Source organism: Heloderma suspectum, chromosome 5 (assembly GCF_057233095.1).
Source record: "Heloderma suspectum isolate Gila_16-S chromosome 5, 16-S_ref, whole genome shotgun sequence".
NCBI classification, from domain to species: Eukaryota; Metazoa; Chordata; class Lepidosauria; order Squamata; family Helodermatidae; genus Heloderma; species Heloderma suspectum.
The window spans coordinates 36,295,472-36,317,099 of record NC_139462.1 but is presented as its reverse complement, the minus strand read 5'-3'; the positions used below and the strand labels follow the sequence as shown (position 1 = coordinate 36,317,099).

Below are 21,628 nucleotides of genomic sequence, written 5' to 3'. Positions count from 1 at the left end.
CAAACTACATTCCAGAAAATCCTGGAGTTCCATATAGGCTGATCAGAGGTTTCTAAATGTGAAGATCAGTAATGGTAGACATTGACAACAGGCCTGGTTCCATGAAAGACAGCTTCAGTGTCCACCATTACCAGCTTTCTCCTGCAATGTACAACCATAGGGGAGAACTGGGATTGTTCCAGGCTGCGCTCTCAGTTTGCATGGAACTATTTTGTGGCCTACAGCCCTGTGACAACTGGGGGGGGGGCATAGAACACTCCCACAAATCCTCTGTAACACAGAGTCCTGCCCCCACCTCACCTCACCTCTTTATGTAAAACATAAAGTGAGAATGTGCCCTATGCACATACAGTTGTTGCATGAGTGATCAAGTTCCTCATCACACATACATGCCCCGCACACTTAGGGCCCATTCTCACCTCACACTGAATGCATGGTGGTCAGGGTGGGGGCAGTGGAATCACAAGAGGTAAATTTTGCTCTCCCCTATCCATGAGTTCACTATCCACGCAGAGAGACACCATGAGAGCAAGGCTCTTTCCTCGTAAAACTGTTTAGTCAGATTCCCCAAGGGTAGGAAGTTTGAAAGCCACTGGTTCAGGCATAGCATCTTGCATTGCCATTCAGAAAATCACAAGAACGTGTTTATTGTTAATGAAATCTACACGCTTATATAACAAAACAGAGGGCATAGTTCTAGCAGTACTCTGACATGCCAAAGAAAGTGGGGGGATCCTGGCCTCCATAAAAACCTTTGATGAAGACCATACATGGAATAGTATAGTGGCCAAGAGTGTAAATCAGCCTTTCCCAACCTGGTGCCGCCAGACTTTTGGACTACAAGACCCAGTATTCCTGGCCACTAGCCATGCTGGCTGGAGCTGATAGGAGCATTGCATCACGCTAGGGAAGACTTGTGTCAGCTATTAGCCAGGAAGCCCCAAACCCACATGTGCCTCATAACCCATAAGCAAGGCTGCATTTTCTCATCCTGAGGTCCCCCCGCCCCCTGTAATAGGGGGATAATTACACTGATCTATTTTATAAGGTTGCAAAGGTAACTGAGATCAAGGATGAGAAGTGGATGTTCAAAGCCAAGCATAATTGTTGATTCATCACAGTAGCGCAGACTTCCCCTACCTGGTACCCTTCAGATATGTTGGACTACAACTTCCATCATCCCCAGCCAGCCACACTAGTGTGTTGTTTTTTAAAACACACACACACATTTCTGAAGGTAAGCTGGTGGGAGTTGTCACTCCCACGTCAGTAATAAAACACAGATATGATGTAACCAATATGTCTTCTATGCAGCTATCTTTGAAAGTAGCCTTTCGTTCACCCTGCTTCTTAACTGCCTGGCATGCTAAAACCCTAATGTAATCATATCCAGTATGCAGGAGCATCACAGAAATACACCATATGTGTCAGCTAGACACTTAACATTTTCCAGGCATTGCTGACTTCTAATAAGGGGACAGCTTCTTAGCTGATGCAAAGAAGCACTTCTCTGTTATAGCCTTTAGCATGTGGAGGAAGACAAGACCCAGTTTTGCCTTCATTTCTAAAGAAGAAAAAGTAGGAGTAGGTTAACAGTGCAATCCTATCTATGTTTACTCAGGCATAAGCACCACTATGCTCAATGAGACTTACTCCCAAGTAAATGTGCATAGGATTGCAGCCTAAAGGAATTTAGACCCCTAATATACACTGATTTAGGTGCATGCAACTGGGCTGGCGGAAGGAGATTCCCCTGCTCCTTCATCCCATAAGAGTATAAGAAGACCCATGCTGGATCAGACCAAGGTCCATCTAGTCCAGCATTCTGTTCACACAGTGGCCGACCAGCTGCTCACGGGAAACCCAGAAGCAGAACATGAGTGAAACAGCACCCTCCTGCCCGTGTTCATCAGCAACTGGTGTAGCTGCCATTGGCTAAAAGCCATTGATAGCCTTCTCCTCCAGGACTAGTAGCCATTGATAGCCTTCTCCTCCAGGCATTGTCTAATCCCCTTCAAAAGCCATCCAAATTAGTGGCCATGACTACATCTTGTGGAATAAGTGAACTCCATAGTTCACACTATGCTCTGTGTAAAGGTGCTACACAGAAGGTTGGGGGCCATACTGAATGGGGGGTCCCTAAAAACAAATCCTGGATCCAACTCACCGTATCCTGGAAATCTATGCCCTTGATATGCAAGTCACATTCCCCACCCCTCTCAACAACACCTCTTGCATTTACGCCAACCCCACCCTACGTTTCCCCCATTGATCTACAACTTTAGCAGAACCTTTCAAACGGCATTCCTGGAATTTCCCTATTCACTCACAGAATACATAAAACTTCATATTCATTTGTTCAGTAGCCCAGCAGAATGAATTCTATTTCAAATTCTACACATTAGTGAGACCTGTTAGCCACTGACTTCCAGATGTTCTCCTGCTGCATTCACCCTGGAAATCTCTTCTTAAGCCTTCACATACACCACTAGCGATGAGTCTAGAACACAGGTAGACTTCACTTGAATAATTTTTTCTCCAGCTTTTCTACTAGCCTTGAGCCTTATTTTTTAAACATGTTGGGAAAAAAACTATTTTGGCTATTTACATGCAGCGAAATGAGCAATCCAGGTTTCACACTGTTTCTTACAATGAATTGGTTTTCATGTAGGAAATGCATAAAAAGGCCTTTACTTTAGTTTGGAGTTGGTGTTTTGGGAAACAAGCAAAAGCATACACCAAACCCATGTATAACATTTTGAATAGATTTCACTTGTGCCAGCAAGTGAAGGAGTCAAAGATTGGATGTACTATACAAGTACTGCACACAGATACATATATCTGGTTCTTATCAGTCTGGTTCTTATCAGTTATTTATGCTTCTGTTAATAGTAGATGTGGTACAAATGATGGTAGATTCTAATTTTGTTTTTATGTTTAAAACACACTGGGCAAAATCTGGATGTCTGCTAGTACAACAGAATTGTCTCCTTCTCTCCTTCCCCTTTCAGCCCTCCATGCTGCCCCCAAATCTGTTCCCCTGGGGGTTTCCCAGCCCTCTGGAGAAGATTTTGAGGGTGCATGGGGGAAGGAGAATCCCCCATGTTTCCAGGCAATGGAGGATGGTGGCTCCGATATCAGTGGGGCAGTAAATCTGCTCCGGGTTTCAGTCAGAACCCTAAAAAAATTAGCGTTCTGACTGAAACCAGAGCAGATTCACCACCCCACTGACATTGGAGACACTAGCCTCCACTGTTTCCAGGGGAACTGTATTGGGGGAACTGCCAATGGAAGCAGTTCCATCAGTGGAATAACACCATTGTATGATGATGATGATTTATGTGCCACTTAATAAAATATCTAAGCAGTTCACATATAAAACTCAATTCAATGTAAAGTAAGTCTCCCATATACTGCTTTTTTAAATACCATGTAAACAAGCAGAGGAATTTGGGAATTAGCATACGAGATATAGAAATATATATGAACGTGCAAGTCACTCTCTGACATCCCTTCTCTTCTCTCCCCCCCCCTTCTTTATGCACATTTTGATTTTAGCTCAGGGAACATGATTTACACCACTGACACTTGTGAAGCAAATTTCAGATAGCATATATTGGCAAAATTATACATCAAAGTAACTCAGGTTCCGTGCAGAGAAAAACTGGGTTCTGAAACCTCTATATATTATATGAACTAGCAAATTGCATGCTTCCTTTTTTCTGGGTGGTGGTCAGGGGAAGGATCCACAAATACATTCACGGTGGAAAGTTTATACATTTTAAAAAATAATAATAATAATTTCCCCTCCAGCCGCTCTCCCAAGCTTGGAGCAGAGAGAGTGTTCATCCCTACGCTTGTGCTACAATTCACTGGCTCTCTGTATGCCTTTGAAGTTCATTGTGACATCAGAAATAGGGCCTTCACCAAGCCAGGAACGAACAGGGTCATGGTGACCAAAAATGTTGACAGGCTATCAAGGCCAAATTTGTGGATCCCGGCTTGTTTTGCATTACTTATTCTGCCTCTGCTTGATGTCGAGGGGCACAGGTAATTGAGGGCATCCCCACCGCTGAAAAGCGGTGAGCCAGCCCTACTTGAGGACTGCAATAAGCACAGTCCAATCGGACAGCAAGGAATGGTGTCTAATAATGTCATTATCAGGAACAGAAGCTTCAGAGCAGCAGAAAGGCCAGCACCCCTTTAACTCAAGTTCTAAGGTGGCCAGGTAACCTCTCTTACACTTGTGGGGTTTTAGTGTCTGGCTTGCTGTCCAAGGTTATGCATTTTTAAAATCAGTAAGTCCCACTAATATTTCCTTCACATTTTGGAAGGTATTCACTACATTTTCATCTCATCCTTCCTGCACAGAGCTCAAGGCAGTGTCCAGGTATCAGGCCACCCCCCTCAATGTTATCCTCACCAGATGAGGATAAAATTTGCTGAGAGAACTGGCTCAAGGTTAGCCTAGTATGCTTCATGGTTAGATGGGGATTTGAATATGGGTCTTCCTGACCTGAGTCCAACACTCTAACCATTATACCACAAAGGCTTTCTTTAAAAAAAAATTTAAAAACATAAAACTAGTCTTATTTCTGTGATTATGGAGAAGGTGGGAAGAACCTATTTACTGTGCAATCACAAAACTGTTCCATTAAACTGAATTCATACAGAAGTGGCAAAGAGTCAATGTGGTTAACAGGAAAAGCCTTAAGGCACATACCACTCTTAGTCTGAGTAACAGAAAAGCCAAATTCTATTTCCTCAAAAATATGAGTGGGAGTTCTGCCTTTCATTAGAATGGGAAAAGGCTGGTCATTTGCAGACCTGGGTTTCTGGAGACATTTCAAATATTTTCTTCCCCACAGTCTACACCCTGAGAGTTCTAACTGAGGTCAAATATGCCATTCCTGTGCCAGCTTTGTTCGTTAGGGAGACACAACCCATCAGAAAGTACTCCTGTGAAGCTGCCATCTATTTTGATCTTGCTTGCACAGGAGAATGTCTTGGTGGATCATGTCCTTAGTCTGGATCGTACTTTGGATTGCACATCCTTAAAGAAGGTTTGCAGGAGGAAAGAAAAATATTGACTTGATGTTCAACTCATGGTGTCTGCATTGCAATGTTGTGATCATATAGACACCAACCCAATTCCTGGGTTGTTTCCTGTTCCTGGATTGTTTTGTGACATCTAAACATGGAAGCTCTGGGTTGCTTATGGGTTAAACAACCCTGAGTTAACCCAACAACAATCCATGGGAAATTGTTGGGCTGACTCTGGGTTGTTTAGCCCATAAACAACCCAGAGCTTCCAGGTTCGAATGTCATGAAACATCCCAGGAATGGGGCATTCCTGGGTTGTTGATTAAAAGTGGAAGTGACGAGCATGTGTCTTGCACACTCTGTCCCTACAATTTTGCTTTTTGCCACCATTGCATCCAAACCAGGTCCTGACCTGACCATCAAGTCAATTTTCTTCTCACCCCTAACCTGATTTTGTAACATATTGCTTGGTGGAGAGATCTGAAGATCTCAAAAGCTTGCATGTTTTCTGTGACCTTTTGGTTGGCCTAATATAGGTATTATACTAAGATGGATTTGGGCATTTTTCTTATGGCCAAGAAGGCTCCCTTTGCTTTTTGTACATCCTTAAAGTTGACACTACGCACTGGAAAAGACCCTGATGCTGGGAAAGATTGAAGGCAAAAGGAGAAGGGGACAGCAGATGATGAGATGGCTAGATAGCATCACCGATGCAATGAATATGAACTTGAGCACACACTGGGAGACAGCGGAGGACAGGAAGGCCTGGCATGCTATGGTCCATGGGGTCACGAAGAGTCAGACACGACTTAACGACTGAACAACAACAACAACAACAAAGTTAACACTAGAGGGCAGAGTCTTAATTAAGTGGCCACAGATAAGAATTTGCTTTCATTTCACTTAACACCCTTCCATGAGATATATCTTCATGATTTCTACATACCACCCAAATTGTCCATGCTTACCAGAGACAGTCCTAATTTTCTGCTATCTGGTAAAAACTATCCCTCCCGCACCCATTTTTTGGTTTTTGAGGAAATTTTGAGGTTGCCTTTTCAAGATTGTGTTACTGTGAGCTGGTATTGCCATTCATCATGTTCTATTCAGTCCCCTTTCCTGGAATCTCTAGAAGTTAACATCTCTAAGGGAGGAGAGGATGCATCCTGCCTCCAGTACTTACATGCATATAAAATGCACACTCACGAACACTAATGAGGCATGCAGGACATAAGCCTGCTACTTGTCATGCTACAACTGGCAAGGCTGATTTCAGAACTTTTGATGAAATATACTTTCCAGCGTAGCTATGCAAAAGAGTAAGGAGCCCCAATGCAGTACAACTTGCTGCAGCATATGTACAGTGTACACTGTAATGAGTAACAATGAGTAATAATGGGCAGTGACCCTGAATAGGGGTGTTACAAGTATGTAAAAATGTCCTTATTTTCATATGTTAAGCACGAGATAGTATACTGTTTACCAAGGCCAGCTTTTCCTCTCTCTCTCTCTCTCTCTCTCTCTCTCTCTCTCTCTCACAAACACACACACACACCTTCAACGTGCCACAGATTAGCCTTTCTTTAAAAGTTGCCCTTAATTTAAGTTTTAGAGCCGCTGTGGGATTTTGAAAATCTAACCACCAGTTAGGAGTTCAAGTATTAGCAGAGTTCAGCTCCAAACGCTCCAACATTTCACAGATAAAAATAGGGAATGCTTGTCTAACCCTGATTCGTATATGAAGTAACACTGCTTTTTGGATTTTGTTTGGTCTGCCATTTTAAAGGAACATGCCTAATTCGTGCTTCCTGTCCTAGACTAATATGTGGATCAGAATGCAGTTATCCTTAGGAATGTGCTCTTCTCCAGACCTTGTGATTCAGTTCTTGGCTCAAAGATGCATAGACAGTTGTGCATTTTAAGGAAAAATGCATATGCAGATGTGCATTTTAGGTGAAGAATGCATACACAGTTGGGCATTTTAGGGGAAGAATGCATACAGTTGGGCATTTTATGGAAAAATACATTCAATTTAGATGTTAATTTCCATGCAATTCTTTAAAAAAATATTGTGGACTGATGGAATAGAATAGAATAAAACTTTATTATGGTCAAAGACCAGCTCAAAAAAGGAACTACATTAAAATTATCTGCCATATATCCCCAATCAAATTAATAGACACTTCAACACAGTGTAGTACTAATGTAATGCATATCAGCCATATTGGATGAATGGCATTACTCTCCAGACTTTGTCTTTCATCCAGCTAGGTAAGTCCGAGCTCCCTCAGCATCCTTCTTCGAACACCTATCGCGGCTGCAAAAAATTTGGCGACACTATACGTAAATGTCGAATTAGCGTCAGACAACAATATGTCTGACATATTGTTGTCCTGTACGTCCCGGAAAGCGATTTATCAGTGGGGAGATGAGTACGGCACGAATATCTCTATAAAATATACACCACAGCAAAACGTGCTCTGTTGTTTCTATCTGTTCCATGCCACAGGGGCAGAGGCAGTCTGACCAGGGGATCTTTTTGTACCGTCCCTCCAAAACTGCCGAGGGGAGTCCATTTAGATGGGCCAAAGTAAATGCCCTTCTATGTTTATGCAGTTCCAGTTGTTCAAAATAGGGTGCAGCTGTTACAATGTATCTATAGTCCTCCCTGAGATAGAATTCTGGGGCACTATTGAGGTCACTTTGTCTCTCAATATCTGCAATGCGCTGCTTGATAGTCTCCATTGCCTGATCAAAACCCATATTTAATAAAGTCCGCAAGGGAAGCCCCAAGAAAGCTACTTTCTGTTCAGTTGACTGAATCCAACTGGATTTAAAATCGTCTTGCAAAATTAGTGAGGCAAGGCCAGTAGGAAAATATGACAGTCTAAGTTGGTACACAAAAATAGCCACCCAGACCCTAGCTTCAATTTTGATCTGGCCAGTCTCTAATCTTATCTTTGCATTGGAGACATCCCTAGGAACACCCAATATTGCCCTCAAAAATTTTGATTGTACATGTTCTAATGTTTGGATATTCGGGAAAGGCCCCAATTGAGAGCCGTACAATAATTGTGCTAGTACTTTTGCTTGGTATAATTGGAGGGCTAAAGGGATATAGTGGTTGCCTTTCATTCTCATAAATTGTGCTATTGCGGATGAGCTTCTCTGTGTGTTTAATGCCACATATTCGCCGTGAGCCTTCCTGGAACCATTTGCTTGGAAGACTACCCCTAAATATTTGAATTGAGAAACCTGCTCAATCTTATGTTGGTTTATCATCCATGGTCTGATTTTTGGTCTTTTTGCAAAAGTCATGATTTTTGTTTTTTGATAATTGATCATCAGATCTTCTTCCTTGCAGTATTCAGTCAACTTCCGCAATGCTCTTGTAAGCCCAATTGGAGTCCTTGAGATAATAGCAGCAGCATCTGCATATAGTAAAGTGGTTATATGCCTCCCCGCAATTTTGGGGGGATGAAAATCGGTATGGTTTAGCTGGTCTACCATTGAATTGATGTAGAAGTTGAACAAAAGTGGGGCGAGAATGCAGCCTTGCTTGACCCCTTTTTTTGTTGGAACAGCCTTTGTAAGGTGGCCGTGAGCACTACATCTGACCTTAAGGGAGGTGTCCCTATGTAGAGTCTGAATGAGTAGGAGCAGGTGCCTATCAATGTTGGAGGCCTCTAATTTCTTTCATAGTTTGACCCTCGAGATAGAGTCAAAAGCTGCTTTAAGGTCTATAAAGGCTACATAAAGTGAGGTGACCTTGTTTGAGATGTATTTCTCGATGAGATGCTGTAGTACCAAGCATTGATCTATGGTAGAGCGCCCTCCCTGAAGCCTGCCTGCTCCTCCGCCAATATCATATCCTGTTCCAGCCAGTCTTTAAGCTTCCTATATAAGTGCCTGGCATATAATTTACCAATAGTATTTAATAAACTGATGGGTCTGTAATTTGCGGGGTTGTCTCTCTTTCCCTTCTTGAATATAGGAACAATAATGGCAGAGTCCCAATCTTCTGGTGTCTGCCCAGTCATGTCAATGTAGGAGAATAGCGATGCTAGAGCCGGGCCCCACCATTCTAAGTTATTTTTGACCACCTCTGGAGGGATCAGATCTTCACCCGGTGCTTTGCCCGTTTTCATCTGTGCAACTAGATCATAAATTTCTGAAGCCAGGACCGGGGGCCAAGGCGGAGCATCTTCAAGTGTAATATTCCAGGCCACATGGGCAGCATCAGAATCCTTGTATAATTGATGGAAATGCTTCTCCCAAGCCTTTGGATGAATATAGCAGTCTGGCAATGTTGGTCCACAAATTGGTGAGATCTTTACCAACCGCCAGAATATGGTCGGATCCTTCGATTTGGCTGTTTGAATCAGTTTCTCAGAGTTCTCCTTCCAAGCCTTTTTTTTCTTTTGTATCAGTAGCTGTTTGTAGGATTTTTTCTGTTCAAGAAAATCTTGAGCCACCTTCAGATCAGAACTGAATTTATACTTTTGATAGGCCTTCTGTAAGGCTTTTTTTGCTTGAACACATTCCCTATCGAACCAGGGCTTCGAGGGTGGATGGTGCTGTTGTTGAGGCACCCTTACTCTCCGAGTAAAGGCTTGTTTCAATTCTCGGGCTAACTCCTGATATAATTCCACCGGGCTCATTATTTGGGTGTTAAGTATTAGAGATGTCCTAATGTTTTGCATGTTGTCTGATGCAAGAATGGCCCGTAATTCCATGTCCATCCTTGGGGTTCATTTGACATGACAGTAAGCTTCCCCCTCAGGGATTATCATAGGCATATAGCGATTGGCACTTCGAAGATAGGGGTGTGGGGCTTTCCAAGTCAATAAGACCGGGAGATGATCACTGTGAAGTTTTGGGACGACCTCCATGTCCTTCAAAAAGGGAATCAAGTTTGTTGATACAATGACATAGTCTATTTGACTCATTCTGGTTCCCACCAGATAGGTAAATTCCGCTGGATGGTCTTTCCCGAATGCACCATTAAGAGTGTGCAGGTTGAGCCTTGTAGTAAATTGATGTAGTAAGAGCCCAGAATAGTTGGATTTTATATCTTTAGATTGTCGAGTAAATGGAAGGCCATTTATAGTAGGTGTAGGGGGATAAGCTTTTTGTTGGGAATATAGGGCATGATCACTTGGACCCATCCTGGCATTAAAGTCTCCTCCCAAAATCACATATGTATTGGGATAGGATTGGAGCAGATCTGCTACATATGTTTCAAATTCTACATATGTGCCCAAATTTCCCCAGTCTTTAATTTCTTCTTTTGAGGGGGAAGATAAGCATTTATTATCAACAGATCCCATCGCTCAAAATGAGCAAGGACAGCCATTGCATGTTGTTTATAGGATGGCAGCATCCTTGTGCTTACGCACAAAGACGTAGCAAGTGGACTGATGTGGAAACAAGACAGAATGGACTTACAACTGAATACATCTGAAATGGACATGGACTGAAATAGACTGATCTGTCAATCCCTAAGTGACCAGAAAAGAAGAACTGTCCTTGGTAAGTAGCAATAGTTGGAATACATTCAAACTATACCCATATTGCATCATGAACCATCTTTCTACATAGTTGGATAAAGGAACACAAGAACTGGCCCTGAGAGGATACACAATATGACAATCTAGAAAGGTACCAGGCAGCTACTACTGCTTTATATTAAAGGCAGAAATGGTAAGATAGTCAGTCTCTGATTCTATACTTGATGTACCATTTATTTTATGTTCCTATTTTCTAATAATGTGCACCATGTTCCTATTTTCTAATGATGTGCACCATGTTCCTATTTTCTAATGATGTGCACCATATTCCTATTTTCTATAATAATAATGTGCACCATGTTCCTATTTTCTAATGATGTGCACCATATTCCTATTTTCTATAATAATAATGTGCACCATGTTCCTATTTTCTAATGATGTGCACCATATTCCTATTTTCTATAATAATAACGTGCACCATGTTCCTATTTTCTAATAATGTGCAAAATGAAGATCAGTGGAAGATTTCTCACTGACTTCAGAGGGTGTTGGATAGAGCCTAGAAGTGTTTAGTTTCTTAGAAGAAAAATGTTGCATCCTAAGCCTAGAAATGGGTACTAGTGAACTGGAGGCCTTATCTACTAATCTTAAATGTATAAAGGCTGACTCTTCTTGGCCAGTGTGGCAGAAATGCACACTGAACATAATAGAGTTATCTCTTTTTTATTACCTTACTGGTGAGAGGCTAGTGGAATGAGTTTAGAAATGCCATCAGAGTCTAGGACTGAACAGGGCTTGAATGCACACTCTGGAACGTAACAGCCATGCTGGCCCAGACAAAGGATCCCCTCCGTCCAGCACTCTGTTCACGCAGTGGCCAATGAGCTGCCTGTGAGAAACCCAGAAGTAGAACAATACTGCAATACCACCCTCCCACTCGTGTTTCGCAGCAACTGGTGAACATCGGCATACTGCCTCCAATATTGGAGGTAGCATATAGTCATCATGATGACTAGGGGCCATTGATAGCCTTCTCCTCCATAAATTTGTCTAATCCCCCTTTAAAGCCTTCCACATTGGTGGCTATTTCCATAGTTTAACTTTGCACTGTGTGAAGAAGCTCAGATTAACTCCTTATAACACAATTTGAAGTGGCTTATTGCATAATAAAACCCACTATACTTACAGCTTGATTGTCCTGATCTAGAGCAAGTCTTGGCTGTTTGCAAGCACTACAGGGAGCGAGGCAATAGAGTAGTCAAGTTGGCAAGCCAGTGGTCAAGCACACAGGTTTCAGTCCAAGGAGGTTTAAGCTAAGGCGGGAGTGGTCAAAATCCAGGCAGAGTTCAGAACACCAGCAGTCAGTCAGGCCACAAGAATCAGGCAGTAGCAGGAGTAGTCAAGATCACAAGCAAGAGGTTAAACACAGTGAAACTGTCAAATATGTTACATAGTCCAGAAGCAGGGTTGTTGAGCAGCCCAAAAGGCCAGGAAACAGAGCATCAGACACAGGCCACGATTCAGGAGGCAAGGTACATGGGGCTCGATGGACCAAGTTGTTCCAACACTGGTTGGGTTTCCAGTGAAGGCTTTTAAGTCCAAAGCCAGCCAGATCCACCCAGAGCTCAGCTGCAGCAAGCAGAGCTCCCTTTCCAGAGCCTACTCTGAGGAGTCCCTTTCTCCTGAGGAGACCTCTCCTGGAGGTGGGAATTCCTTTGCACAGGAGCCCTGCTAGCCTGTCGCTTGAGGCAGCGACACTCCTGGGGATCAGCGGTGCCTCAGCCTCTGAGGCAGCGTCCCGCTCTCCTGACCAGGATGGCCCTGCAGCCACTCCCCCTGAGGGCTCAGGCTCCTGTGGGGCTGGTGGCAGTCCCTGGTCTGGGGTACCCTGGGCTTCTGGGGCCTCTAGCTCCTCCTCTGAGGAGGGCTTCTCCAGTCAGGGCATGACATTGATAGACATTAGTCTTGAGAGGCAAGGAAAAAAGACACGCGCAGAAAAGGGGCAAAATAATCCATATAAGCAGCTGTGAGGGATGAAAAAGGATGGTCTAAGATGTAGCAGGATTTACTTAACTTCTCTACTACAGAAAAAAAAATAGTTGTGTCCAGGATGATTAACGAGATGCTCAGAATGGAGATGGGTAATTATTTACGCCTTCCTTCTTTAGTACACTGTGACTGATTTAATCTGTTCAGTAAAATTTAAAATTGTGACGATTCTGGAACACAGCACATATTTTGCTGCTTTTTTGGAAGTAGTAAGAGCAGGAATAAATTCCACTGTATTTCTCTGAAGCAGCCATACAGAATCAGAAAAAAACAAGTGAGTTGTAAACCACTGTTGCATGCATACAACTGAACCCATGCACACAAGTAAGCATAGACAAGGACACCCATTATTACGAGGTCCTTTTGTAAGAAAACTTTAGAATGATTCTTGCATTCTTGAGCTGTGTGCAGGAATTAAATTCAGGTATAAAGTGTGGTATAAATATTCATAAAGAAACTGGCACCTCAGCTGGAGATCTAGCTGATACACTGCTACGGGCTCTTAATTGACTTTTTGATATTCTGTTCTTGGATTGTGGGTGGTGAACAGACTGATAGCTCATCTTTGTATTAATTGAAGTCCGGAAATCAGAATTTGTCATACCCCGGACTTCATTTTGACTTGTTGTTGGAGGGAGATGTCAGTACCTAGACAAAACAGGTGGGATTCATAGGTTAAAATACAAATGGATTCTTGTATGCCAGCTACCAGAATCCAGAGACTCTCTAATGCCAGATAATGTTGAGAGTTTAATTTACATTTCTTTTTAAATGTGTTCTTGATTATTATTTCCCTTAATATATATTGTCCCAAACTCCGGAATTTAGTTTGTGCCAAATTCTGCATAATGCCTGCAACTAAAACATATTCTGTGTTTATAGCAAGGCAGGTCAGCTAGAAGGAGTCACTAAGAAAAATGTTTGCATCAGAGACTCCCTATTACAGTTTTGTTCTAATCTCTCCTTACTTGTGTATAAGTGTGATCAAAGAAACAAGTGAGACACATTTGTGGGATGGGCAGCAGAAGCTGGAAAAAATGCAGAAATGGGCAACAAAAATGATCAAGGAGCTGGAACATCTCCCCTATGGCAGAAGGTTACAACAGCTTGGAAAAACTTAGAGTAAGGAGAGACATGATAGAAGTGTACAAAATTATGCATTATGTGGAGAATATGGATAGGGAGACATTTCTCTCCTTCTTTCAAAATACTAGAACCCGGGTTTATCCCATGAAGCTAATTGTTGGGAGATCCAGGACAGATAAAAGAAAGTACTTCTTCACACAGCGCATACTTAAACTATGGAACTCATTACCACATGATGTAGTGAGGGTCACCAATTTGGATGGCTTTAAAAGGGGGTTAGAAAATTCCTGGAGGAAAAGCCTATCAATGGCTTCTAGTCTTGATGGCTATGAGCTACCTCCAGTACCAGAGGCAGTGAGCCTATGTACACCAGTTGCTAGGGAACATGGGTGGGAAAGTGCTGTTGTGCTCATGTCCTGTTCGTGGGTTCCTGGTCGACAGCTGACTGGTGACTGTGCGAACAGAATGCTGGACTAGATGGACTCTTCGTCTGATCCAGCATGGCTCTTCTTACATTCTTAACAATAAGGGACAACAAAGACATGGAAAAGCAAAGATGCCAGTTCAAGGGACAAGTCAATGCACTTATTTGTGAGTAGACATGGCAAACTGGTAAATTTACTCAGGAACAGGTGCAGCAGCACACCTTGAAGCTTAGATGACCATGCTCTTAAGTCTGTCTTGACATTGCAATGGATATGGAGAGAAATTTAGTACTGACCTTCCTGTGACAAATCTGGAAGTGGAACACTTAATCAAGGACAGTAAACAGGATGAGACTCTGACAGCCCCAGGTGTTCACATTATTTTCTAGGACACATGACATGAAGAACAGCTGGTGCAAACATGGTTTTTAACAAAGTAGGATCTAAGCTATCAAGAAGTAATCTAAGGATCTAAGCTATCAAGAATATAGCTCAATGTGCCCGATATCAGAGACAAACAGTAGGGAATTGTCTATTTCCATGAAGCCCAGGTAGTGATCTCCACAGAATCATCTGGCTGATTGGCCACTGTTGGAATGAAGCATGTCAAGACTAGATGGACCTTTAGTCTGACCCAACAAGGCAATTCCTGAGTGCTTAAGAAGTAAAACATTATGTACAGATCCCACATTTCCACAATGCCTGGTTATAAAGTGGTTCTAGCGGTGGCTTTACTTAACCTGACTGCCCCGCACCCCTTTCCAGGCTAAATACTTATGAGGATTCACAGTACCTTTGCCAGACTGCAGGGTTCTGCTGTCACAGACTGTCTTTGAAAAAACTGGGCTGCAAATCCACCAGAGACTGTATCCTCAGTTTAAATGGGGCACTGCTCCATTCCCAACAAGAGAATGGAGACTGAAAACACAATGTCAACAACAAAATGTCAAAAACAAAAAAGATCAGCTTAGCTGAAACACTAAAAAAAAAAAAGTCTAATGTATGACTTCACAAAATAAATCCACTTCTATTTTTAAGGTTGTGCCTTTTCTCAAGCCATATCTGGTAAGTTGCCATTGTTATAAAACATGGAACACACACACACACACACACACACACACTGAAGCCAGACACAATCAACAAAGGAAATGAAAGAAAAATTATGAATTTATGTAATGTGTTCAATGCTTAGGCACCTAAGAGACTGCAGGACTCTTTCCATCCCATAGCACAGTTGGTATTTCTCCTATGGAGCCAAGATTGCACATTAACTTTAGGATGATATGCCACATTTTATGCTGACTATACACAGTACAGAAGCAATCAGGCTTATCTGTTTGCAAGGAAAAGACTGTTTCCATTGGGATATCACATCCTGCTCTACAGCTCCAAACAGAATTGGCACACACAAAAACAGCCCTCCTTGTCACTTACACTAAGGCAATTCTGAGAAGATTCTGTCTGCTGTGCTGGTGTTACCCAATCACAACATCTAGAAAGGTTTTTTAGGGCACAATTCTATGCATGTTTAGACAGAAAAGGTCCTACAACAATCAGCATTCCCCAGCCAGCATGGCCGGCTGGGGAATGCTGGGAGTTGTAGGCCTTTTTTTCTGTCTAAACATGCATAGGAATGCACCCTTAGCTGCGATGCAGGGTTCTAGTTTGGCTGGGTGTTATTGTAAATCCCAACATGAGAGCACATGCTCTGTATATTGTCTTGGTGTAGGGAGAAGTTTAATGTTACTACTCTGAGCAGGCAACCTTATTGGGTAATTGGGTTCTAATGTACCTGAAGCCCACCTGCAGCAAATGTGTAGCACTGAACTGACTGCAACTCTAGCCTTGCATTGCTGGTTCAAAGAGAAGCATGCAGTCCTATAGCATGCATGTTTATTCAGAAAAAAAACCAGAGACTTAATCCGGACAAGACAGGGGCACTATAGGTTGGTGGTTCGTCCACTTGGATGATTGGTGTTCAGCCTGTTCTAGATTGGGGCTCACTCCTCCTAAAGGATCAGGTTTGGAGTCTAGGGGTACTTAATGATTCAGCATTGTTATTAGAGACTCAAGTGACCTCTGTAGCTCAAAGCGCCTTTTATCAGCTTTAGCTGATATGCCAGCAGCAAACTTACCTGGATGAAGATACTAACCATAGAGACACATGCTCAAGTAGCTTCCTGTTCAGACTACTGCACTGCGTTATATGTGGGGCTGCATTTAAAAATGGTTCAGAAAATACAGGTGGTCCAGAAGATGGCCGCAAGTTTAGTAACTAGGAGTTTACACCATGTTATACCTGTGCCTTGTCAGATGCACTTGTTCCCAGTCTGTTTCCAGGCCAAATGTAAAGTGCAGGATTTAATCTTTAAAGCCCTAAAAGGCTCAGAACTAGGCTACGAAAAAGGCCACCGTTTTCCATATGTACCTACCCAAACCTACTTCTTCAGAGGCCCTGCTCCAAGTGCCCCCACAAAATGTGGTGAGTAGGGTGACCACTAGGGAGAGGGCCTTTTTTGTTGTGGCACTCTGGTTATGGAACAGCCTTTCGAGAGTGGCTTGCCCACACCATGTTTATGGTCTTTTTGGTGTCAGGTGAGGACCTTTTTCAGGACTTTTAGATTACATTTTTTAGCATGGGCCTCTCAGTTTAAAATGCCATGTTTTTAATTGTGTGTTTAGTTTTAAAAGTTTTTTATTGTTTTATACTGTATGAACTGTGAGAAACCTAGAGAGTATCTGTTATGGGGTGAATATATAAATACAGTAATAAATAGAGTTTAAAAAGACTTACTCCTAAATAAGTGTGCACAGCCTTCATTAGTTAAGGATGCAATCCTATGCATCCTTAGACAGAAAAAAGTCCTACAACTTGGCTGGGGGATACTGGGAGTTGTGGGACTTTTTCTGTCTAAATATGCATAGGATTGCACCCTAAATGGCTAAGCAAGAAAATATCATCTATTAAAATGTGACTGCTCATACTGGATTGAGAAAATATCATGCAAAATGAAAACTCTACTGGAGCACGCTCATTGTAACTACTTCCTAGTCGTTTGGTTATCTTTCATTATCAGTGCAATCCTGTACAAAGTAAGCCCAATTGAGACCAATGGAACTTTCTCCCAGATAAGTGTGCAGAGGACTTCAGCCTATATTTGTTAAAAATAATAATGTTCAGACTGCACCATTACTTAAATATGAACTGTTTTTATATAAAACTTCAACTGGGTTACCATGCTTTTGTTACAATACCTTGCTTCCTTTTTTTCTTCAGTTTTTGCTCTCTCAATCTTTTGTTTGTTTACACTTTGGCTTTCTATTTGGTTTAAAGTGTTTTTGAATTAAGATCTGGTTTTAGATTGTTTAAATTTTCATTTAACTTAATTGTTCGTAATGGTTCGGGGGGTACTCAAACAGGTTTTTTTAAAAAATAAAAATAAAAATTGGGTATTATCCAACCAAGTTAAGCATTTTCATTCAGATTGATTTCAATGGGAGAGTTAATCATATGCTTAACTCTTTCCTGTCAGGAACAGTGGGACGGAGAAATGCTTAACTTTGTTTGAATTGCTCCGATTTATGGGAGTAAAATTTTGTTTTGAGTTCAGAGTATGGGACTAAAATTCTAGTTTGATTTAAGTCAACTGCCAAACATCAATCAAGACATTAATTTTGGGCAAGACAGGAGCAGAACTGTGCCAGTACATGCACACTTATAGCACACTACAACCAAGTGTATTCTATTGTAATAGTCAAGACAGATTAATATCTGAAGAAATGTACTTTTCCAATTGTAAAGAAAATTTGTGGCTAATTATCAAGAGTGTGCCAGATGGGTTTGTTTTTTTTAACTGGCACATGCTTCATATTGTGGGGATCTGTACAGGTCATGGGTCTGATCTTGCAACACTACAAGAATACTCAAATTGCCAAAAGCAAACATAAATATTTTCAGGATCACAACCTGTAGTTGACTAATTTGACTAGCCCCCTCAACTCAACTGAAAGCCAGCATTTCTATATTCCCATCACTTCTCTAGCATCTAGCCGGGTGCTATACCCGCCCCCCACCTCCCAGAACTGTAGTTGATAAAGTTGATAGGACAATAAGAAAGTGAGAAATGTTATTAATATATGAACCAGTACAAGACACTGTCAGGTTAAACACAGGAACATAGTTTAGGCTGGGTTTGTTTGTTTTTTTAAATATTTTTCTTTAACATGGGTAGGAATATTACTGAAATGTTTTTGCTGAACTTCCAACGAGGACCATACATTTGATTAAAGGGCGGGGGGGAATCATTATGTTGCTTATGATTGCAAATAGCTCTTTTTCTTTTCCTTCTTTAGAACTTGAGGACAGAAAAGTAATTATGGTATGCAAATGAGAATTAACTGGGCCATTTTAAAAATAGACCAAATGGAATGTTGAAGAAAAAAGAAATGAAAATCCATTTTCTTAATACTGTATTTTATTTCCGCCACTTGCAGTACTATTAATATGGAAATTTGGAGTTGAGAACGGATTGGATTCTTAACCTGTCAGTGTCCCTCTAGGTAAAAGCAAAAGCCCCATGTTCATTATAAGCCCTGCATCATGTGAGTGTCCATGATTATATGAAAGCCATTATTAGAGAAGTACAAGCCCATTTTATATGGCTCAAAGCCCTAGCGGTGGTCATACTCACGTTGGCACTGGCCCCATGAGTGGCGAACCCAGCCCCAACAGCAATCCAGTCTGCTTCCAAAGCGGCACAATCCAGTCGTGGAAAGTATTTGCCTGGGCCACCTGCACCAGCACCAAACATAAATTTGAAACAGAGTAAACACAGAATCATAGCTGAGGGGAACACAGCCCAGTCCTGCTTTCACACAACAACACAATGTCAATATTCTGTACTTACACGATTCTTGACAAAATGCTTGTCCAAAGTTTTTATTAAAAACTCCCAAGGAAGGAGCTAATGACCATTTGCCTTGACAGTTCATTCCATTATGCGAAACTGCTCCTACACATAGAGTGGACTTAGAGCTGGTTAACTACACCTATGCTTAGGGCTGGTTCATGCCTTCTGAAGTGAGACATGATGCAAATAGAGAAAGGGCCATTTCTGTGGCAGTGCCCAAATCTGGGGCTCTCCCTCTACACATGTTCACCAGATACCATCTTTATTCTCTTTTAAGCACCAAGTAATGTCCATCATATACTCTTGTGCCTTTAACGGTATTCAAAGTCCTTTAAATGGTTTTAGCTCTTATTTTTATCAGCTGGTCTGCTCTATTTTATCTATGTGGTTTTGGCATTTGTTTCGAAACCATATTGTTATTAGGTTTTTAAAACCATCTTATTACTCTTGTAAGCTGCTTTGAGATCATTTATGGTGAAAAGCTCCAGGTAATTTTAAACCATTGTTTCTGATCCTGTCCCCAAATGGTAGGTTGAAACCTTGTTTTATCTCTTCATGATGCATTTAAATCTTTTAAGGCACAATCCTATGCATGTTTAGACCAAAAAAAGGCCTACAACTCCCAGCATGCCTCAGCCAGCATGGCTAGGACATGCTGGGAGTTGTAGGCCTTTTTTTCTGTCTAAACATGCATAGAACTGCACCATTAGTTATTTAGAATATTTATTTATTATTTATTCAAGAAGTTTTTACTCTGCTTTTTCCCTCCAAGAAGGAGTTGCTCAAAGCACCTTACAAAATATAAAAACATAAAATAACTAAACATTAAAACACATTCATAAGATAACACAGCAGCAGACACAAAATATCCCAAACTGACAGTCAATAAATTAAAATTATGTAGCAATAATTCCCCCTCCCTCACTCTTTATCATCATTTTTTTTTAGCTAAATGTACCCCATTTCCTGAGTATTTTGCCATAGAAATAAAATCTTTGTCATGATTTTAGTCGTCCTGTTACGTCAGATTCACGCAATACATAGCTTGACAAGGAGGAGCATGAAATTCAACCCTTTTTGGATTGGTGGGGACATTTGGAATTTTGAAAGAGTGTCTTGGGCACTCTCACAAAATGGCTGCTATGAGAGGGTTGCCCAGTCATAAAATGGCTGCCATGGTGGACATGGCTAGTCACAAAATGCTCAATTCCCAAAAGGCAAGCTGGTGAGACTAAAAGAAAAGTAACTTTCCCAAGAATCCAAGTACAAGGCAGAGGCGGGGGCTTAGCTCCACAGCACCATATCACTCTTTTGAACTGTATTAAAGATGTCACTGAAGGGCAGCCCTTCACTTGACAGCATGCCATCCTCCCAGTTTGTTTGTTTCAATCTTAAGCGATAAAATTAGAACCAGGAGGGCAGGGAGACTGGGGGGCGCCAAGAGTGGTGTCCGTGAGCACATTGGTGCCCACAGGTACCACACTGGAGACCCCAGCAATAATCCACTACCAAAGGAGTAGGCGGCCTGGTGCCCTCCACAAGTTTTGGGCTACAACTCCCGTCAGCCTCAATCGGCATGGCCAATGGTAACAGATTATGGACATTGTAGTCCAAACCATCTGGACTGCACTAGGTTGCCTAAGCCTGACCTACTGCATAGCCACTCACCAGAAAAACCTACAATTTTAGGATGCCACTGCAAAACCTTTCCTGGTGGTTGTGGTGGAACTGTGAAATCTGCAGAGTCTGTGGAGCTGCTGCTACAAATGCAACAGTTAACCATGTGCAACAGGCTCTGCTTGGTTTGCATTTTAAGTGGGTTCTGAAACCAGGATGGCTTTGGCAACTTCTTCCCCACAACATTTAAAAACTCTTACCATCTGGGTCACCCTCATCCCACTGTGAGTAGCCATGTCTCTGTTCTATGTTTGTTGGGTTGTGGCTACCCACAATGTGATGGGCAAGATCCCTACCACCATCTTAGCCCTGGGGAAAAAAAACCCAAATTCTGAGAGCTCAGAATGATCCACAACAAATGGACACGTATCCTTAAACATCCTGATCTGGATAGGCCTCGTTATGATCCAGCAGGGGTATTTTTATAGCTATAAATCATGGCTGCCATCTTCCACGCTCCTGAAAAAATACCATTGGCATCAATAAAACATCTACATGTGCCCCTTTCCCACTTCACCACAAACACATCAGAGGCATAGTACAATGTAAGGGCTGATCCTCCCCATCTCCAAGCTCTTGGAGAAGGCTGAGGCTCTTGCAAATTGTCATGTAGTTTTGAGAGTCTTGTAGCATGTTGGACATACAGCACGACAGAGATAAGCTCCAGCCATTCCTCTGAGCTTGCAGTACATGATCAGGATAAAGACACTACCCCTGGGGAACAGACAGAGTCCAGGTGGCCACAAGTATTAGGTTGGCTACCAAGGCCAACCAAATGGTGTACAACCCTGATACTAAGTTATAAGGCACAATAAAATAGTAAAAAAAAAAAAAAAAAACTTTATTTGACCAAATCATACCATCTGTCTACATAGGATAAGTGCCAACTGATAAGCAAATCAAGAAAACTGCAGTTAAAGGATGACCC

At 42.0% G+C, this 21,628-nt stretch overlaps 1 protein-coding gene across 4 annotated transcripts in view; it reads right to left on the bottom strand.

Annotated features, from left to right (window-relative positions):
* Positions 1-21,628, bottom strand: part of NPNT (nephronectin) — a 95,456-nt gene that overhangs the window by 68,779 nt on the left and 5,049 nt on the right. For all 4 annotated transcript variants that reach the window (XM_084855784.1, XM_084855786.1, XM_084855783.1 and 1 more), the window contains exon 2: positions 18,805-18,905. In XM_084855784.1, coding sequence (XP_084711910.1) covers positions 18,805-18,905 — 101 coding nt within the window. The remainder of the gene's footprint in view (positions 1-18,804; positions 18,906-21,628) is intronic.